At 43.0% G+C, this 20928-nt stretch overlaps 1 protein-coding gene across 1 annotated transcript in view; it reads right to left on the reverse strand.

Moving 5' to 3' along the window:
• Window positions 1–20928, reverse strand: part of pald1a (phosphatase domain containing paladin 1a) — a 42045-nt gene that overhangs the window by 11269 nt on the left and 9848 nt on the right. Inside the window, exons 16-18 of the mRNA XM_071523422.1 lie at window positions 20627–20767; window positions 20406–20477; window positions 18343–18483 (exon numbers count right to left, since the gene is read on the reverse strand). Of these exons, the coding sequence (XP_071379523.1) occupies window positions 18343–18483; window positions 20406–20477; window positions 20627–20767 (354 nt within the window). The remainder of the gene's footprint in view (window positions 1–18342; window positions 18484–20405; window positions 20478–20626; window positions 20768–20928) is intronic.

A 20928-nucleotide genomic window follows, 5' to 3' on the forward strand; every position in this document is an offset into this window, starting at 1 on the left:
AAGGGGTCAGTGAGTCAGCCGTACACCCTGGTATTCACAACAGCTGCTGACTTAAACTCCCCGTCTTATCATTTAACACTATGGTTAGGAGGTCATTCATATAATAATAACTTACTAATTAGTATTTCCATTACAAAAACCTATGGTCAGTATCACAAGCATATTGCAATTATTAAAAGTATATATGAGAATATGACTATAATTGCCTTAGCCGGTACTGAAGAGATGAGATAATTAGTCAGACAGTCTGCAGAAACAGATTGCTTAGAAGCAGCTAATTCAGTGTCTAACGATGGAAGAGGACAAATTGCTTTTACGAGGCACTTTTGCAAAAAGCAGACATCTCTTATGAAAATGCAATTCAACTAAAAAACAAAAGATTAGCATCAAAGTAACCAGCCAACTGTAAATTAGCAATCAAGCAGCACAAAAGCATCAGAGGCATCTACTGACATCATTATTAAATGCCACTTATCACAGGGTGACCTTGTTAAAGTGGCTGCTCTACAAAAACAGGCTGACAGCAATGAGGTATTTGGAGGCCAATAATGTAATAACTACCGATCACATAATAATTTATGATAATGAAATAAAAACTAAATGTAATAAAGCCGATAATGTGACAAAAAGCTGATAATGTAATACAATCTTTAATCGATTATGGAATAACAGTTCATGTTCTTTTAACAGCACTTTAACACTACATACTGTACATTCAAACTGTTCTCAGAAGAAATGTTAAGAGGAAAAAGTGTGGGTGCGTCGGCTAAATTAGATCAGTGCTTGATTCTCTGTGAGTCAGCGATGAAGCTGACTTGTCATTTGAGCCACTGCATGTTTATACTAAGTAACAGCCTGCATCGAGGTGAACTTTAATTTCATATTCTGATGCACACTGGAAAAATTGCTGCATCCACCAACAGCCATGCAGGCGGGAATATACACTTGCATGTCAAAACCTCTTGTTATGAACAGAATTTCTGAACAAATACTAAACTGAACCACATGTTATGATACTGTCTAGCTTCCTGGCCTATCTAGTTGCAGTTGCATAGTGATCTAACAAGATTTAAGGTATTGGATATTTTATACAAATCTTCACATCTAGACCATTTTTTCCCTGCAAATCACACACACACACATATACAGATTGTATTCATGAACATGAACAATTCTGTCGAAAGGACTGAAAAGAAAGAGAGAGCGGAGACTCTGTTAATATAGCCTTTTTTGTAGATACATACAGTATAATACTTGCCTGAACTTTTACATCCAGATGAGCCTTGTATTATATCACCCACAAACATGCTCAACATTTTCCTAGGCTGTAATAAGAGGTTTTGGACAGTATCTGCCCAAAATCCAGTCCTATTTGCTGTAAGCGCCAATATCAGATGAACACAACGAAGGTACGGTAGACTTTGCCTTGGAACACTTACGCAGAGTGAGGAGAATATAGTCCTCTTGAGCATGGTTAACCAGGAAATCTCAGTAGTTGTCAACCAATTCCACACATTCTAGGTCCCCATAAACTGTCGGCCCTTCCCTATAAACTTAAAGGCCTTCACCCCCCTCCTACAGTACCTGAATCATGGCTGATAAACAATGAGGCCTTTGGTACATGTGTATGACGGCATACAAGCCTGACCACAACTCCATTTCAGAATGGCAGAGTGCATTTCAAGTTACTTAATTGCTAACAAAATGAAAGACTTTAGTTCAAATGATTATTACTTTACTAGGACACTTAATGTGTAAAGATTAAGAGATATTTGAAGAGATTTTGGAGTGTTATTACATTATTGGTTTAAGTTTCTCTCTTATTCAACCAAAAAAATAGTTAAAAAGCCAGTAATGTAATTAAATTGTTACAACTGTTATTACATTATTGGTACAAGATTTTATTGCATTATCAGCAGTTATTATCGGGCATTATACATTATTGGCCTGTACAAGGTATCTGCTTTCATCAGTGTGGTGAGTCAATGTCCGGATGCTTTCCTTTTTTCATTTTTCCCCCCCGTGGCGGCCTTGATTGCTTTGGGCCTTGAGGTCACCCTGGACTCATCCGGCAAGGTCTGCCATCCAGCTGTGTGTCAATGCGTGTGTGTTGGGGGGGGGGGGGGGGGCTGGTGATGGGATGGCAGTTGGGGGTACGACAGAGAAGCAGGCAGGGGGGAATACAGTCTGGCTCAATGAACCATATGCGGTCAACCAGATCCTTAGGCAGCAGATCATTATCTGTACCATAATGAGTATCTGGACTGCTGGAGGTCTCCCTTCTCAATGGATGATAACGCTTTTATAGGTTATCTGCTCACAGTCTGCAGCCTATCAGGGAAATATATTAAGGACATTTTCCGGGCTGCGTGGAGAATAATGAAAGTCTAGCATGCCTCTCTAAGTAGGTGGGCTGGCAGTCGGGGTAATTTGAAATGTGCACAGTGCACCATAATGCGATCATTCCACAGCTGAATGACGCAACAGAGAGCGAGAGGGAGTGAGTGGGGTTTCCTGTCCGTTTCCAAACAGCGGCGGTGGGATCCTAGTTTTCCAAGCATCTGCAGCAGAGCGGAGGAGAAACTACACCGAGGCAAGGAAACGATGTGCAGACGGTTGTCTCTGGGCTCTCCGGGGGCGCAGAGTGGAACAACGGAAGCGCTCACACACACACACACACACACACACACACACCTCACTTTTTCCAAACAAGTGGCCTGGTGCCCGGCAGTTGAGTCCATTGAAGAGCAGGTGAATGCTGGTGAACCTGATCACCCTGTGCACCCTGCACTCCCAGGGGGCTTTCAGCGCTATGCACACCCTTTCAACTCTCTTAGCCTGGAAATCCACAGTGCCAAAGCCTGGCAGCCATCTGTGCAGGGGCCACGGCCAGACACCCAACTCATAACACACACACACACACACACACACACGCACACGCACACAGAGCTCAGATCAGTTGGCAAGATTGCACAATTCACACCTCCTCAAACCGCAAAACCCTTATTCTGCACTGACATACCTCAATCACAGCAGGAACACATACACAAACATACTGTCCCAGCTCACATATTTCTGAAGGTGTGTCTAACATCTAATGACTGGTCATCGCTGCATGTCTTCATAGCTGTAAATTAGGAAGTGGTTCATTGACTCAAAAGACAAAGAACATGCATCTTTGCTAAACTATACTCCTATCAGAATTTGCAAAAGATTCATAAACCAACTTCATGTTCAAACACTGTGAATGTTCATGCGCTGAACAAGAGGCAAAGAAACCACAGGCATATTCTCTAGTCTGTGCCATCAACTCCATCTGTGAATTATGTAACCGTTTGAAAAATGCCTCCAAAATACAAATTAAGGGGGGAAAAAAAACACAGAAAACAAAGTGGGCAGGAAGTGGGAAGTAGTAAGCCTTAGTCAAGTGTGCTGACCCGAGCTGACCAGGGCATGTGGGGTTTGTCTTGTCGTGTTGACCGCTGCTATAGTGTGAATTTATGTAACGCGGTGTGCTCTGCCGATTCCAACAGGGGTTCCCTCTGTCACACTGCGACTGTCCGCATGCACGGGAGCGCACGGGCGGTGCGGGCGGCCTCACGTGCGCTCCCACCGACTCGCTCACAAAAACAATGTTGGGGAAGACGTGGAGAAGGAGCAGACTGAATTCCTTCCATTCCATGTGAGGGAAGAGGGGCTTGAAAGCAGCGCATGAGGGAGGATTTGCATTTTTAAAGTCTGTTCTGTAGCACGCTGATAATCATATTTGTTTTCCCAGCATCCCCCCCATCCCCCCAGCATCCCCCCCCCCCGACAAGCTGCATGCACAGTTAGAGCATGTTACTTCAAATCATGTACACAATTTCCTACACGCTGACATGGTTGACTGTCGACTGAAAATTGCTTATCGTATTTCCGCAGGTGGACAAATTTGCATAAATATTCAGTCAAGCAACAGATAAATTATTCAAAAATGTACACCTGAGTTTTACCCCTTGATGAAATGAAAGACTGTTTTTTTTGAGTCCGAGGTGCGGACAGTGAAACGGTGGGAACTGCGGCATCCTCTCCATCTAGCCTGGCCTTTCAGAACAAAGGAGGTGACTGGTCAGTCCTTGTTCAATGTCAAAGGTGAAAGCCATAACTCTGCCAGCTGTTGAGGTGTGATTATGAATGTCCTCAGCTCTGCTATGTCCTGTGCAAGGTGGGAGGCTGGCCAAACACGGACCACATACCATTGTTGAGGGAGTCCAGGAATGCTGGCTGGCTGAACAGCGTTCCGCGTGAGGACAATGTGGAAGTGAGAGAAGAGGAGAAAAGTATTTTATCGCTCCACAAACACTCAGGAGAGAAGGGAGCACTTATGCTGAAGACACAAATGGAAAGAGCCCTTATCTGTGCCTCTTCAATATAGTTATTAGAGAAATTGGGTTTCGATGGTTGCAGTAGAGTCAATCTGAGACGGTGTTCATGCTCTCGATCTGCACGGATTCTTCAATTTTATAACTGGATTTGGTGGTTTGGAAAAATAACGCCTGAGTGTTGCAATGCATGTTTGTGTGCGAGTCGCATCAAATCTTAAGGGTTTAAGCTCGCTTGTATTAAGGGCAGATGTGACAAAGCAACTGCTGAAGGCATAGGCACAGGCTAAGCACAGACTTAGTTTATGTAAGAACTTTTTTCCATTAAGTTTAATTTCCTTTTAAATTTCAGAAGAAAATTCATCCTTGTGGCATCATGCATTTTTTCGTGTGCATGAAACTGACCAAACCAAATCTGTTGGCTATCCAAGTATCTTAAGCATGCACACAATATATCTTGCCACTAGGGGAAGAACATGGTGTTCATGCGCATATGAGCAGAACAGTCCAAGTTCCCATGTGCCGATGCCTTGACACACAGCCACAGAACTCCTAGCAACAGGGCTAGTGTGTGTGTGTGCGTGTGTGGATACAGCAGGAAAAAGTAATGGATTCCTCTAAAGCATCATTAAATTTCTGCATGACTTCAAAACAACATGTGTCCAGCTCCGATCTTTCCTACATCCACCTACACAGACAAGGATTTGAGCACGGCACACTCAAGATTAAGACAAGCCGCTTCGTTAAAATTCAAGCTGTTTGGAGGATTATATACATGCCGAATGTACCAGAACAACCTGCCGATTACTAATAAAGTCTCAAATTATAATTTGCGAAGTGTGTTCTTGGCAGATAAGCGAGGCAAAAACAAATTTTTGAACTGACCTCGACGTGGAAGGAGGGCCTTCAAACAAAAGCAAAAACACAGCCTCGGCCCGCTCGTGGCTGTTCACTCACTACCATTCAGAAGCAGAAATACTATACATTTTACATTTAATTGGCCTTTCTAACTTCAATAAACTTCACTTTACTGATAATCAAATTTTCAGATTTTGCACTGAATGATGTGAAATTTCTTGTACATATACATTTACCGTACTTATCTATTTTTCAAAAGATCCCAATGAAAATTCATGAAGTATGACTCATCTATAAAGAAACTTAACAAGGCTACAAGGAAGGACAAGGAGGGAGCAGCATTTTTGCAGTCTTTGAGCGGAGGCGGGCAAATGTTGAGGGCCGACCTTTCTGTGGGCTAATATGGCCGAGGACCGAACTGAGACGTGCACACTATAGAGAGGTCTGTCTGCTTGACATATGGTGCCAATTACCAGCCGATGGGGTTGCCGAGGTAAAAAGGCCAATCCGAGTTCCTCCATATTGGCCCTTCCCACCCAGGTTTGCACAAGCAGCCATTCATCAGACTCCGGACAGAATACCTCCCACCCCAATCCCAACCCAAACCCCAACCTGTCTGCTGTGGAGAGGCAGGCTGCACATAGCTGCTTTACTTTAATGCAGAGAGAGACACCTCAAAAGCCAAGTATAGGGCTTATCATACCAGTTTTCAGTTTTCAGGTAGGTTCATTTACTGGACCCAAACCATTTAGTGTTTCTACTCATATCTGTGGAAATACTGAGAATTGATTTCATTATAAATGTATTATTTTCAACACAAGCACTGACAAAGCTATATATTCTGACAAGATAAAGCAAGATACAATTCTTCATTATATTTTTTGTTGTTTTGTCGTTCTCTCTGAAAATGTAATATTGGTGCTCTTACAGCCATGGTGCACCAAATTATATTCAATCTCAGTTAATGCACACTATACCACTATCCTCCCCTCCGTTTATTGCATCACCTCCTCACCTTCAAGGCCCCATTCAAGCGAGTTTTAATCAAAAGCTGGAATCACATAGCTATAAGAGAGAAAGGGAACAACCTGAGCCAGCCTTTCCTTTGTCTCTTTAATTTCCTGTTCATGAGTAACATGCCATCTTGAGCAACACCTAGTCCACTTTTACCACTTCCTATCAATAAGCACAGCTCTATTATGTAACCGCTGCTCGTAAAAAGTTTCAGAGAGAGTCTGGGGCAACACCGAGTGACAATACCTATCTTGATAGATAATGAAACACATTTCAAAATGTTCAGGCTAGCTAGAGCATACTTCATATATGATCAACATCACACATTTGAGGATCATTGATCTGGGGTCTTGTGGAAAGACATACTATGAGATTGTCTATGTTGTAAGATCAAATAGGCATTCATATTGAAAAATCAGTGCTTGTAATGTTTGAAAGGGCAGGCTGTGTTCTGTAGCACACTGCAGTTCATTTGAGGGTCATGTCTCACAGCCTGAGCCACTTATAAAGGTCATACGGAAAAGTACATTGTTCACTGTCTTTAGCTGTTGATACAATTTTTTCTTAATTGGGTAATCAATCGTAGGGATAAGCTCATAAGGATGTCATACACTACATAAGTATATACACTGTGGACATGCGCAGTAACATTGAATGGAAGCAATATCATATGTCAGTTTGTATGCTGTAATTGAATACTCGGGTAATAAATTTATACTGGATCCTTCTGATCCATTGTGTGATTTTTTTTACATGTCTATTCCGGCCAAGAAGAGTACGCTGTAGCTCATCCTTAATCAGTACATGTTCCTCTCCTTTATAAATGTCATGAATGGGATAAAGCAGCCTCCATCCACAAGGCCTACAGCACGGCTCTGGAAGTGTGGAAAAAATACCTGGCTCCAGCGCAAGGAGACACAAATCAGGGAGACAGACAGGCGAGCAGGAGAGTAAACTCAAACTCTGACTCAGTCTCTGGCCCTTTTAAACCCCTGTTTGTGATCCACCAAGATGTGCTCAGCATGTGAACTCCTTTGTCTAAAACAACCTAAGGTACACATGCCGTCTGTGGTCCATAATCATGTCCATGTAATCATAGTCATTTAGATCAAGATTTGGCCCTTTATGTCAAGTTTGGTCTCCTCAGTGTTAGATCACTTGCATCTGTAAGGATTTGATCTATTCTTACAGTCTTAATTTCCTTATGTTGACTGACACATGGTTAAACTCTAATGAATTTTCCTACCTAAATTAAGCTATTCCATCTAAGGGTGCGCTCCAAAACCCTGTGCCAGTACGCTAGTGATTACGCAGTGGCAAGGGTGGAGGGAACTGCTTCACTGGAGAGTAACCCGGTGCGCCGCTTACTATAGTATTGCTGCATTGGCTACTATTCTCTAGTAGCCTAATTGTTTAAATGGAGCATAATCTTATAGCCGGCAGCACCTCTGCTATACTAAAAAAAATGATAATGGAGGAAGACAAACATTTCTTATTTCTAAACAAAGTAATGGAAACACGCATAATAACACTTGTGTTTTGGTATCAAACTCATTGTACCTACCCGTCATCACTCTCCATTCTTACACGCGTACCCTTCGCCGACTTTGCCAAACTTTCAGATAGGTAAGAGCGCCGCAACTTCGGGCCATGTGCCGGTTTTAAATGGGGTGGAAACCACTCCCACCCGGCACAAAGCGGCGAACCGGCACAGACTTTAGGAGCGCACCCTACTTTCTCTGACTTTACCATACCCAGACTCAGTACCCAAGGTGGAGGCATGGGCAGAGAGAGGCTCATGGAGGCGGTCATCCATGGGATTAACTTTAAATGTCACCCTGAGTTATTTGTGGGTTTCTTATCTTTTGAGTCCATAATGTTAACCTTTAAAAACCTTTTCTCAGGCCTTTGATAGTTTGTGTATGCCTTTGTGTGGTTCTGCTGTAGTCTGTGTGTGGGTGAGTGCTGGGTATTTTATTTATGTAGAGTATTTTTTTATTATTATTATAGTATTTATTTTCTTCTATCTGTTTATTGTCACTATTTTTGTCTTTTAATGTGAAGCACATTGAGCTTACCTGTGTATGAAATGTGCTATATAAATAAAATTGACTTGACTAGACGTTAATAATAAACAGCTTATTGTAGGTTTGTTGGTGTATCAAAAATACAATAACGATTTCATCCCTGAATTTCCAGGCTAATACGATTAACTGTTCCACTGCAAGGAAAATTGAAAACATTGTTAATCACCTGGGTACTGATTCTATCATTCCGAAAATCCAGTGGAGAATTTCAATTCCATTTGCTTGGCTACATTAAATATAGCTGACATTAGATAAACCAACAGAAAAAAATCCAACAGTTTTCCTTGGTTGGATGAACACGCCTGTGCTATTAAAAGATGAGTGCAGATAAGCTGAACGATGATGGAGGAGTAGAAACTAAATGTTTTTAATGTACGTATGAAGGAATGGATTCCTTTAACACCACAGTTATGATTGCCAGAGAAAAGTTCCTCTCTATTCTTATTATCGAAAGCCACCATCATCCTACAATTCTAATTTGTACCATATCATATTGATCAAATAGTAAATGCTTCACTGGCTAGTAATATGGATAATTCTCCTTAGGAATGTGAGTTTTTGATTATTTATTTTTTTTACCAAAGAATTGAAATAGAAGATATCAGACACCACCTCCTGACCTGGGTTTTCCACCACTTAAACGCTTCCCTAAGTGCCTTCTAGCAAATGTTAGCTGAAACACTTTTCCACACTGTGTCTCATCTCGTGTTCTCTGGATATAATACCCACTCAACTCTTAAAAGAGGTCAGTGTTACTGTGTGTGCTAATATTCTCTTAATTATAAACAGCTCAGTGGCAAACAGCTGTGTACCTTCTTATTTCAAATGTGCACTCCTCCAGCCTCTTCTTAAAAAGCCTAGTCTGGACCCTTCCATTCTAAGTTATTATAGATCCAAATTCCACTCCACTATTTCCAAACTGTCTAAGGTACTGGAGGAAGTCGTTTACAATCAATTAACTGACTACATGAGCAGAAATTATTTATCTGAAAAATTCCACTCTGGATTTTGTTCTAAACACAGCACAGAAACTGCTTTATTTTGAGTTACAAATGATCTTCTAGCAGCAGATGCTGGTGAATGTTCCATTCCAGTTCTGCTTGAACTGGAAAGCGCTGCTTTTGACACAGCTGATCATAACATCCTGATTGATCATCTTGGAGACTTTGTTGGAATTACGGATACAGCTCTCAATTGTTTTACATCATATCTTTCAGATAGACAGTTCTCCATTGGGATGGGTAACTCTATATCCCCCTCTGGACAAGTTGTGGAGTACCTCAAGTCTCTATTCTGGGCCCCATTTTGTTCTCTATGTGCTCCCACTTATTCATATAATTCATGGACACAATATTTGTTTTCATTGCTTTGCTGATGATGCAAGGCTGTATTTGCCTGTAGCTGATATTAAATGTTGTATGTCTCAAAGCTTTTTTTCAACTTAATGATAAATCTGAGGTTGTTTTCTAATACGTTTGCTAGCAGCTACAGTGTTATATTTGGCCCACCAAATGCTACTTGTAAAATTCATGAAAGTCTTTGACAATTTGACAAGCAATATCAAACCGACCACCAGAAACCAGTCATTTTTTAATCTGGTCTGAACTTGAGTCCAAAGAGTTGTTTAGTTAAGAAATGAACTAAAAACATAGGCAATTTCTATCCTTTTCTGACTTGGAAAAAGTTATTTGTGCTTTTATTTAATCTTGTAATGACTACTGGAACGTCCTGTATTCTTGTCACAATCAAAAAAATGTAATGTCACGGGCCTGTTAGATTCTTGTTAAAGCAAGCAAGCTCTCTTGACTGTTCTCAAGTCTAGACTGAATTCAAAAGGTGATTGAGCATTTGCCATCAGGGCCTCTAAATGTTGGAACAATTTACCTGAGGAAATTGGAGTAGCTAACTCTCTATCTTCTTTAAAGACACTGAGACACAACTGAAAACTAATTTTTATAGAGTTACTTTTAACTGCTAGCATTATAGTTACATACATTATAGTACTGCTTTTTTGCCTCTGCTACTGTATGATTGCATTTTCTGTATCTTTTTTTCTTGCCGTTTTATTCGTGATAAAGCACTTTGAAACTTTGTTATTATTATTATTATTATTATTATTATTATTATTATTATTATTATTATTATCATCAAAACCTTGGTAATCCTCAGCAGACTGACAGCGTATTCATCCCCCAGACATAGGGATGTCTGGAAAGGAGACACACACATACTTACTACTTACATATTCATATACACTACTTTATATGCACACATATGCAGCCTAAAAAATGTCTTATAATACACATAAAGTATACATATGCACCAGCCCAGTCAACATATATTTAATTCACACTGAGGCTGTTTTTCGAACGCACTGCCATTTTTTAAGAACCCATCCATCCATCCAGTCTGCCAGCCAGCCCTGTCGGCCAGTAGTGAAGTAATCAAAGTTATATATCATCTGGCCTCAAGCTGCAGGACTGATCTTTATGGATCATGGTGGTGCCCAAGGCTGCTTTTTAAAGGAACACAGGAGCCATGTAGCAGCCAGTCAGGAGAGGGGATGGAGATGCCTTTACGTTAATGGTTTCTACAGATTCCAAACCTCTGTCTCCCTTTTTCCAGTCGCCGCGCTGATGAAATCATGAAGTTGGGGTTGAAGGGGGGTTGAGAAACCAGCTGTGTCAATTCATATATACGCAGATCTGCCATCAACCAATATGTCTATCTAACCAGGGCTTAAGAATGAATGTGAAAATGCAGCTCGTGGTTGAGACAGAATTCAAATACTTTGTCAGTGACATCATCACAAGCAAAGTCTCGTAGATTATGATCACAAAAAATAGATCTGATCTATTCTTTTCAGCAGATGTAAAATTCATAATGTATCCATTTATCTAGGCTCAAAACATTTAGACTGAATATGAAACAGCACTAGCCAGCACTTACACCAATAGGGTCCAACACAATAATTAATAAATACATAGAAACACGGGAAACCATTAAAGTAATATACAGTATAATGAATTGTCACACCTATTTCTTAGGCATAGAACTAGAGAATTTAGACAGCAAAACATCTACATCACACGTCTGGTGAGCGCAGATTACAAAAGCCGCAGGAGGAGACTGGGCTCATCAACTTAGTCTACACAGAGACTGGAATATCTGCCCACATTAACCACATATATTACGGTAAATACTGTACATGCACATGCCTGGCAACGGAGCAAATGGAGACTCTCACTGTGAATCAATCATTTACAGAGCTATCTAAATACCTTGCAAACCCGACACTGTAGCATTACAATGCCATGTGTGCAAGCTACCACTAGTCAGAGTCGATATTTCGAAACCTTGCTTGATGCCCTCTGATCAATTTTGTGCTACAGGCTGCTAATTAAATTTCTGATTAATGCTGGTGGCTGACAGCTGGTAAATGTATTGATGGTCACGCTAGTCTTTTCTTGTGAGGGAACCACAAAGCTGCTGTGAGCACCATGACGTTGGTTCATTTTCTCTTAAGCCTGATATCTGCAGTCCCACAGTGTCCCTATGGTAAACTATGGAATGGTTGTAGGCGTTGAACTAATTTTTATTTTATATTAACAAATAATGTTACACATTTTCGCCACAGAATGTTTCAGCAATCTGCCATTACATTTTCAATTATTACCCAAAAGAATTCAATTAAGAATATAAATTGAAAGCAGCTCAACTTTGCTATATTGTAAGCTGTCACTGTGGAAGAGAAAAACACATTTGACAAGCCAGGTCTGAATGTTCCTTGCTGACTGTTTCAGGTGCTGGCACTTAGGAAGTGGTTATGGTGTCGTTAACACGAGTTTCATCTGTTGCTCAACTGTCCTCACGTATGAAACACGGCTTCCCCACTGGGACATTGTGAAAGCGTAATTCCTGGAGCAACTCAACCCAGTCACGACTTTTGCATATCCCAAATGGTTGGCATTTGAGCCACTTGGCCGTTGGGATTGTATTCCCTTAGGCATTTGTTCAGTGTTGGAAGCTAGCTAGTGTGAAAGCTAAGGCAAAGAGTGAACATTTTTTTTTTTTTTTTGGGTGAAATGGATTGGGGCTTTGCAGAATCCGTCAGATACCACGACCACAGCTACCGGGGGCATGCTTAAACACTCAAGCATGGTTTTAAATGTTGTTATTCCTGGTCTCCGGGCCTGGGGCAATGATAGGTTTAGTGTGTGGGGGCAGGAAATCGCAAGCCCTTCTGTGCAGTGCCCAGTGAGGTCCACAGCGCCGTCCTGGGGCCATTGGTTAAGAGGGGGTGGGGGAGACGAGGGAGGTCAGGGCAAGGGCCAGGCCAGGGCAGTTCAGTTATTCCGGGGCAAAGGGGATAGACACAGGCATGCTCATAACGACTTCTAAAGTGATCAGCATGTAGGGAGAGGCAGAGCATGAAAGCTTGATCCCTTGCAGGCAGGGTGTAGAATGAGCTATGATAACTGCAGAGTCACACAGGCTAAAAAAAATCCCTGTGGTTTTATACTGCTTTGCTTTTTTTTCCTTTCTGTTTTCTTACTCCAGATTTTCATGTGTGTGGGATGCACAGTACATTGAAAAGGAGTTCTAAAACACACTTGTTGTTCTAACCAATTTTTGCTTACTGTGTGGAGGCATGCAATGTTTATGGTTGATGGTTATATGCGTACACTGCGCAACTGCATTGCGGATGTGACCTTTTTTTGACATATTGTTAGTGACTGCTGTATCTTGTAGCAGTTGAAATTAATGGAACTGTAAAAGCACAAGTAGCAGTAACAATCAATTTAAACTGACTAGAAACATTGAAGCTGATGAGATGTCAATAGTGTCAACAGTATAAGCACTGCAGTGACAAAGGTCCTCATTAAATAGAATTATGACAGCTGTCAATGGACTACCAATGAAGCTGAATAAAAGCAGATAAAAGCACATAGTGGGAAATTATTCACAAAATTGTGAATCCCCCCCCAAAAAACAGGCGTTCCCCGGCATGTAGCACAGCTTTTAAGCCTATTTGATCATTCTACATCATGCTTCTCTGAAGGCCAAGAGACTTTTCAATTTCTCAAAATGAAAGGCAAGTGTTTCTCTTAATGGAAATGTGACTTGCCCGTTGAGTGCACCAATCTGCAAAAACTTACTTATGTCAGAAACCTGGAACCCACTGGGCAGGCGTGAGAGCAGAGTAATGTAAACATTCTCCCCTGCATCGTCCCAACTCTGTGGTACGAACGCGCGTAGCAAGACTCAGAACACAATGATTGGTCTGGTGTTGTTTTAGTCTTGGCTGAGCGATGAAGATGCATGACTTGCATGCACCGACTCTGAATCAGAGCCTCTAAGATAGTATTTGCTGCAAATTCACAGCTATTCTTTGCAATTTGTAAACAAGGCACATAATCACTCACCCCCAGAAATGTATTATTTCAGCAGAAAAGCTACAGCTGAAAGTGGCAGCCACCTAATGGATCATGTCATGCAAGACATCAGTTGGGAATTGAAACACTCACTAGATGTATTAACCGAGTTCCATTTGAAGTCACTTACAGCTGTGGAAACTCCCTTAAAATAAATATGCTCCTGAATAGCAACTGGCTAGAGCAGCTGCGTATCCCCCCTGCCTCACCAAACCCCTCCGGGAAGTCCCTGGGGATGCTTTATTTATCCCTGTGTACCCCCCCTAAACACACACACACAAGACTACTGCTCATAAACTGCTTAGGCTCAAGGTTAAGAGCACAGTGGGCTATAACACAAATCCCTACTGTCTGGACTATTTGTGAACAGACGGCTGTGTTAGCCGCATCCAAATAGTTCACCTGGTTGCACCTGCTCAAATGTGATTTCGAGAACCTGGCGATGCGATTTGGTCAAAATAAGTCATTTCGTAGACAGCTGCTGCAAATATTGCTATTGGCAGTGGCATGTGAGAGGCTGGGAATTAGGAATAAAAACAACAACCCCTGGCTCCCCCCTTTCCTCCCCGTCCAGCCTGTGCTGGATCTGACTGAGAGGCTCTTTTCAGAGGCTGCGAGGCCAACCCGCACTTCAGCCGAGAAGGACCTGTCTCTGCTTCAGGTGGGCTCCTTTTTTATGCCAATATTTCCTTTGGCCGTCACAGATCCCCACCTTGTAATTGGCCCACTTATGTCAAGCGGTCATCCTAATTGAGAGGAGAACTGTAAATACAGAGGATCCTCAAGCGAAATGACCATGAGTCTGAGATAAGGACGCAAAGCTGCTAAATGCCAGTTCCAAATTGGCCAGTATGGTTCACTGACCCCTCCAGCTTGTCTGCCTCTTACCGTTCCACCTCTCTTCTCTCTCTCTCTGTCATTTGTTCAATTCTTTCTAATCCCTTGTTCCTGTTTCTTTGTAAAAAGTCATCTGGCTGCCAGTGTTGCGGTGGTCTCCTCAACCCCCTAAACCCTCGAGTATTTGGCTCAGTTCCTCCCCCTGCCTTCCTGAAGACGTCCGTTACCTTTCCTCAGAAAACCTGCTCACAGCATTCTCCCCTTTCTGAAAATATTTTTCCACTGCCCCGTCCAAACCATGAGGGCCTTTCTTTGGACACACGTACACACAGTATGCTTCGCGGTCATTCACTCCAGCGCCGTGCTTTCTAGTTTGCCCTTTCAGCACGTGGGAGAAGAGAACTCATTTATTCTCAGCAATAGTTGTAATAGCGTCTAGTAATGTGGTGCTGCTACACTCAAATTCAAGAGCGTGTTGAGAGATGAGACAAGAAATTAGGATTGTGAAAAAAGCGATACAGCAGAAGCCCTCACAATCTCACTCACTCAACAAAAAGGAATAGGAGTCGGGTTTCTGAGATTGCCTAAAATTTCCATTTCACCCGCGGTTTTTGATAGGCTTTCATAACCTTTTGATGTGGCCTGCTGGGTGGAAGTGTGCAATGTTGAATAATCATGGTTGCATGCATTAAGAGGAGAATAAAGTCCATGAGCAAGCTGCTGGGGTCAGGCTAAAATCAGACCAGGCCATGCCACGCCCAACCAGGTGGTCTGGAAGGCAACACCAGGCATCCTAGGGCTAAAAGACATACTCAACACACGTGTCTAGAAATATATGTATCTGTGGAAGTGGGGGATTAGACACGGGACACAGCAAAAAGGAAGGATGAGGGAGTGGAGGCTGGAGAAATGAAGATGAACGGAGTGTGGTGGGGGGCGGCAATAGGGGGGGGGGGAACAAATAGATGAAGAGATCGAGGAGATGAGAGTGTATTTAGCAACAAGTTTTCACATCTTGTAGAATCAGATTCCCCGCTCGCCTCCAAATCCTTTGCAATTATCACCAAATAAATCCCAGCCGCCTGTTTCTCATGCTGAACGCAACCACAGCACACCTGTAAAGAACTACAAAGCCTCGCTGAAGGAGAGCAAACAGCGGGAGAGGTTATCTGAGCAAACAACGGTGTGTGCCGAGCGCTCGGGGCGATTCTCTACCTCACGCTGACTTGACAAAGGGGAAAAAAAAAAAAAAAAAAGGACGAGGGAAAAAAAAAAAAAAAAGACGAGGAGGACGGAGGAGGAGGAGGAGGAGGCGGAAGAGAGGAGAGAGGAAGCGGCCTCTCTGCAGCGTTGGCCCCGCTGCCGGGGGAATGTTATGAGGTGTAACTGGCTGAGCGAGTGTGTGTTGGAACTGGACGTCCCGCTGGCGGCGGAGGACGCAGTCTGTAACGCAGCGTCACGCCTGGTCGGGCAGCGGGGATTTACAGGCCCTTCATGAAGCCTTTTCTGAGCAGACTTGACCCCCTCCCCCTGCCCCTCCCCCTCTCCCTCCCCCCCCCCACACCCACAGGCCCCCTCGGGGAGCTCGCGGACGGTTCGGGTCCCGGTGTAAATACATTTTTCTCTATCAAAGACACATTTTCCAACCGCCGTCGGGGAGGAGGGGACTTTGAGAGGAAGCGAGGCGGGGAAGACTACGTGAGGAGAGAGTGGGAATGAAGGTGGTTAGGGAGAAGTTTTCCCCTCTGCCCCTCTCTTCCCCCCCCCCCCCCTTTTTTTTTCTGCCCCGCTCTTCTGCTGCTGGTTGCCGGGGTTCTAGCAACATCTGGCACTGTTTATCACCTGGCCCCGCCGGCTCATGGAGGAGGGAAAGGCCAAGAGGGAACACGGTGCCAACCTGAGGTCCTCCACGCACGGGCTCATAGCAGGGTTACACTCTGGGACGGGGTTGAGGTCACGCGCTTTTACCTCACACCATTTCAAATAGAAATCATTAATTTGCAGTTAACATGGTACTGATTGGATAAAGATGAAAATGCACTTCCTGAATTCATTGATTTGAAAGTGAATTGATCACAAATGTTCCCTGGAGGGAAAGGGCGACCTGATGCCAGGGGATTTACTACTGGGATCAGCGAAGTCATGAGGGACACACAGCTGTTAAAACCTGTTATGAAGTATTGATTAAGATTAAGAGGTGACAAATTGGAGCAAGAGAAAGACATAATACCGAACAGCAGATAAACTAAATGAGACACAGAGAGAGAGGGGGGGGGGGGGGGGGGGGGGGAGAGAGAGAGAGAGAGAGAGAGAGAGAGAATAAGACAATGAGGCCCATTGATATTGTGGAGACGGGGCTGGGTACCTCCAGCACCATGAGCATGGCTGATGGTGCACAGAAGCACATTGATTATAGTCTGCATTACAAATGGCTAAAACAGAGCCTTGGTTCTATAGACGCCACAGCTTCAGGAGAGACAGGACAGAGGGAACACCTTGCAATCTTCACAACCCACTATTTGACCTGTTTGTATCATATTCGTTACACTGCATGTGCTAAATATTAGGGATATCTTCCTGATATTGAGCTTTTGCACAATCCACATTTCAAATTGTCTCAGAGCTTAAATATCATCCTCCAACCCGTCTGTTTCTCTTTATCTGCATTTCTTTGTGACTAGTACAGATTTAATTAGGGAAATCAGTAAGGGATTCACCTGGATTCACCTTATCAGTGTACTTCATGAAAAGAGTAAGTGTTTCTAATATTTTGTACATTCATTACATGTAGCAACTGCAGTAATTGAAACCTGTATGCTATTTGATACTGATTATACCTCGGACAGCACTGTGTTCACAAGCCAAAGTCAAATCTCAAAATCCCTCAAGTAATCACTTCTTCTACAGCCCTATTCGTACACACTTTTCCATTTCAAAGCATTTACCACCCCAGTGAATTTCATTGAGTTGAGCCGTGAGATAACTTATCGTGTTGCACCTCAGTTCCTTCTGCTCAGTCTGCAGCTCCACAGCTAGTAATTTGTGCCTACATTGCATTGGATCGCTCTCATTCATATGTCCCTTGGGTCCAAACTGTGGCTAGAAAGCTTACAACAAGTTCTTGACGCCATCTATGGGACTCATATGGAAGTGTCCACCTAAATAGATGCTGACATGCTGCTTGTGTCTCTGCATGAAGCCTACAAATTTAGAAATGATTGTTTGTATTCGTAAATAATTTTCATTTTAAACTGCTGTGAGAATGATACCAAAACACAACAATTCAGATAGTGTCCAGGAAGTTATCAATCATAGAAAAGCATACTTTAAATACTCCCTTGTGATTGTTTATGCTTTTTGACACTAAATATCTTGTCCTATATTTGCAATTACTGGCCCAGGTTTGGAATACTCATCTACATTGTGAATTTGCATTTAATAAAAAGGTAAAGGTACCAACTCACAAGGTGGCCCTAAAATACACAAACTTCCCTTCTACACTGTTCTATTTACTGTGACTGGATGGTGCTACTGTGGTTCTACTCTGAAGCGCACTTGTATTAGTTCTTCTTGCCTGCTTATATGATTTTACTAGTGTTATTATTTGAATCTGTTTTGCTTTACTGTTCTCAATGTCAGTGTGTAAAGTGCCACTTGTGTTTGAAATCCACTTCAAGTCAAGTGGGTGTGATGTATGTCAGGGTTCGGTCAATAATGACTACTGTAGGAAGATTTGTCCTCTGACAGTACCTGTCTGTATGTGCAGATGATGATCTCTCTCAGGTGGTAGTGCATGGGGGTCATGGTCTCGCTGACCGAGTCAAGGGCCATGTCCACCTCCCTCTTCATCCTGTGGCCGTCGGGCAGCAGACGCACCAGCTGCATCACTACCTGGACACCGGCACAACAAACACACAGTCAGTCCAATAGCAACATCAGGCTCTGCCATCATGCCATGCCTAAATGTGAAGTGTTGTACTATAGGAATCAAAATCAAATAAATGTTGTGTTAACATTCATCAAAAAGCCATGCAAAATCTTGTGAAGCCTGTTGATCGTGTCAACACCCAGCTGATTAGAGCGGTAAAGTCTGTCATTCGTGACCTAATTGGAATGCACAATGGTGTGTGTGTGTGTGTGTGTGTGTGTATTGGCATGCTGGTGAAATGGGAATGACCCCCATGTGCATGTGTGTATGATAAAAATACCACAACACTGTGTGGCAATCTGCTGCATCAATCCATAACGAGCCATGAGATGGAGCTTACAAAACGCTGTTGGTGGCCCCACTGCAGCCGGCCCATTTCCCTTGCCTTAGATACTAACGATGGTGGTAGCCAGGCAGCTGGGTAACTAAGCCGACAAGCAGGCAGGCGACCGGGCAGGGGCGAGAGCGGGGGCAGGGGACAGAACAGGCCTCCAGGCAAGACCCTATTTCCTCATTCAGTATGTGTGTCAGCCCAGCCTGCCAAGCAGCCTGACATCAGCATGCAGCCTCACCACTGTCCTCAGGACAAACCCCACAATCTGATGTTTATGGAAGGTTAACCCAATTATAGTATCGAGACCAGCGTGAGAGGAAAAGTGGACGTCACTGACAGCAGCTGGTTGACCGAACAAATGAGTCATTTAGTTTTACCTGCTGATATATCAATAGGATATGTTTATCCCTTGATCATCCTTTCCTCAGAGGAATATCTAACACTATACCAGATCCCACATTATACAATGCTTTGTAGCTTGCAGCCATAGCAACACCTATTTTGGCAGATAAGGCAATGGGGATGACAACATCACACATCCTTCAAAGGCTGAATTGGAGCCAAGCAGGGTTTCCGTAGCAACGACTCTGTGTATCCCAGAAACTCCACTAGCCGGGTTGCTGTGATTGGCATGCGCTATTGTGAGCCTGCAGAGCGCACTGCCTTTCACTGTGCCCGTGTTTACAGTGCTAAAGACAAGCCCGGCAGGTTCGACCAACCACTGATTCACCGTCACAACACAGTGCGAGAAAACGTCCAAAGCCTCCCATTCTGAGGCGTTATTGTAACAAGGAGAGAAAGGCTATGGCTTCTGGGGTTGTTTGGCTACAGCGGCCCTTCTCAAGACTTCGATTACAGGTGGAGAGTTAAAACTTTAGACATTAAAAGCGCTGTAGATTTCTCCAACATACAGTTTTACAGCTACATGTACTGTAGTTTGGTTTGGAACAACCAATGGGTGATGGGTTTCACTGGAGATGTCATGTCACAGTTGAACTGAATGGCATGAAAGGCAACTTTACAATTGCTGTGCTACTGGAAATTAACAGAAATAAGTCACACACATCTCCTGCATTTAAGTAACAAGCTGTGACAATTTCTTATAAATGCATCTCCGTTTTGCTACTCTCTTACCCACTGCTATAACACAATAGTGATTCAACCTATAGCCAGTTCATGAAAGCTTTAACAGTTGCTGTTCTAAACACCCGGTGTCTGGTAGGTCCTGGAAAAATCCTCTGTTGCACATGAAGTGATGCGTTTTATGTTTCCAGCAGCAGCAATAGCGGTTGGTTTGGAATCAACAGAAGAAGAACCAGGTTAGCATGAGCAGCGATAGCCACCATGGCTGAACAGACAAAGAGAGGAGCGCCACCTACAGAAACTCAAACTGCAACAGAAAATCCAAGGAAAAAGACGTCATGCCTGGACACACTGTTTGATTGACAGCTGATCTCTGGGAAGCCAAAGAAACCCCCAAAAAACAAGAATCTCAGGAATTATCGCTTTAAATACTTGACAAAATAGAGAGAAACACTGCATGTTACATACCTCAAATTCTCCCTTTGTGTACTTGGCATCAGGAACACTCACTATCTCGTCATCACCGAACTCAGGAAAACCCTGTAGGCAGAACACACCGGTTTTCATGTTATTTTGGATGAACAAAACATAACAACAGGCACATTTGATCTGAGTTTGATTTGAGTAAATCAGTACTGAAACACTGAAGGCCTTGGTGCACACGGGGAACATTCCGGACAGCCTCTTACGTTAAAGTGCCAGAGTGTGAGAGAAGCGATGACCATGGCGGTAGTGGTCCTGCCCTTGCCATTGGAGCAATTGAAAACGAAGGCTGAGTGCGAGTCCTCAGCCAAGGCACTCTTCATGGCCTCCATCAGCCTGTCAAAGTCCTGAGGATAAGGACACACACAAATGTGCAAACACACGCATATATCAAATGTGCTTGTCTTAATGAAACTATGATAATATTTCTAGTTTTTTCATTGATTAAATGTTATGTGTATATAATATGGAAAACAATCATTCCTGTGATATCAAATCTTTAACACAT

The sequence above is a fragment of the Centroberyx affinis genome, unplaced genomic scaffold (genome assembly GCF_046629955.1).
Source record: "Centroberyx affinis isolate AG114_WGS23_722 - 3 ecotype Tasmania unplaced genomic scaffold, CSIRO-AGI_Caff_v1 ptg001088l_1, whole genome shotgun sequence".
In the NCBI taxonomy this organism is placed as follows: Eukaryota; Metazoa; Chordata; class Actinopteri; order Beryciformes; family Berycidae; genus Centroberyx; species Centroberyx affinis.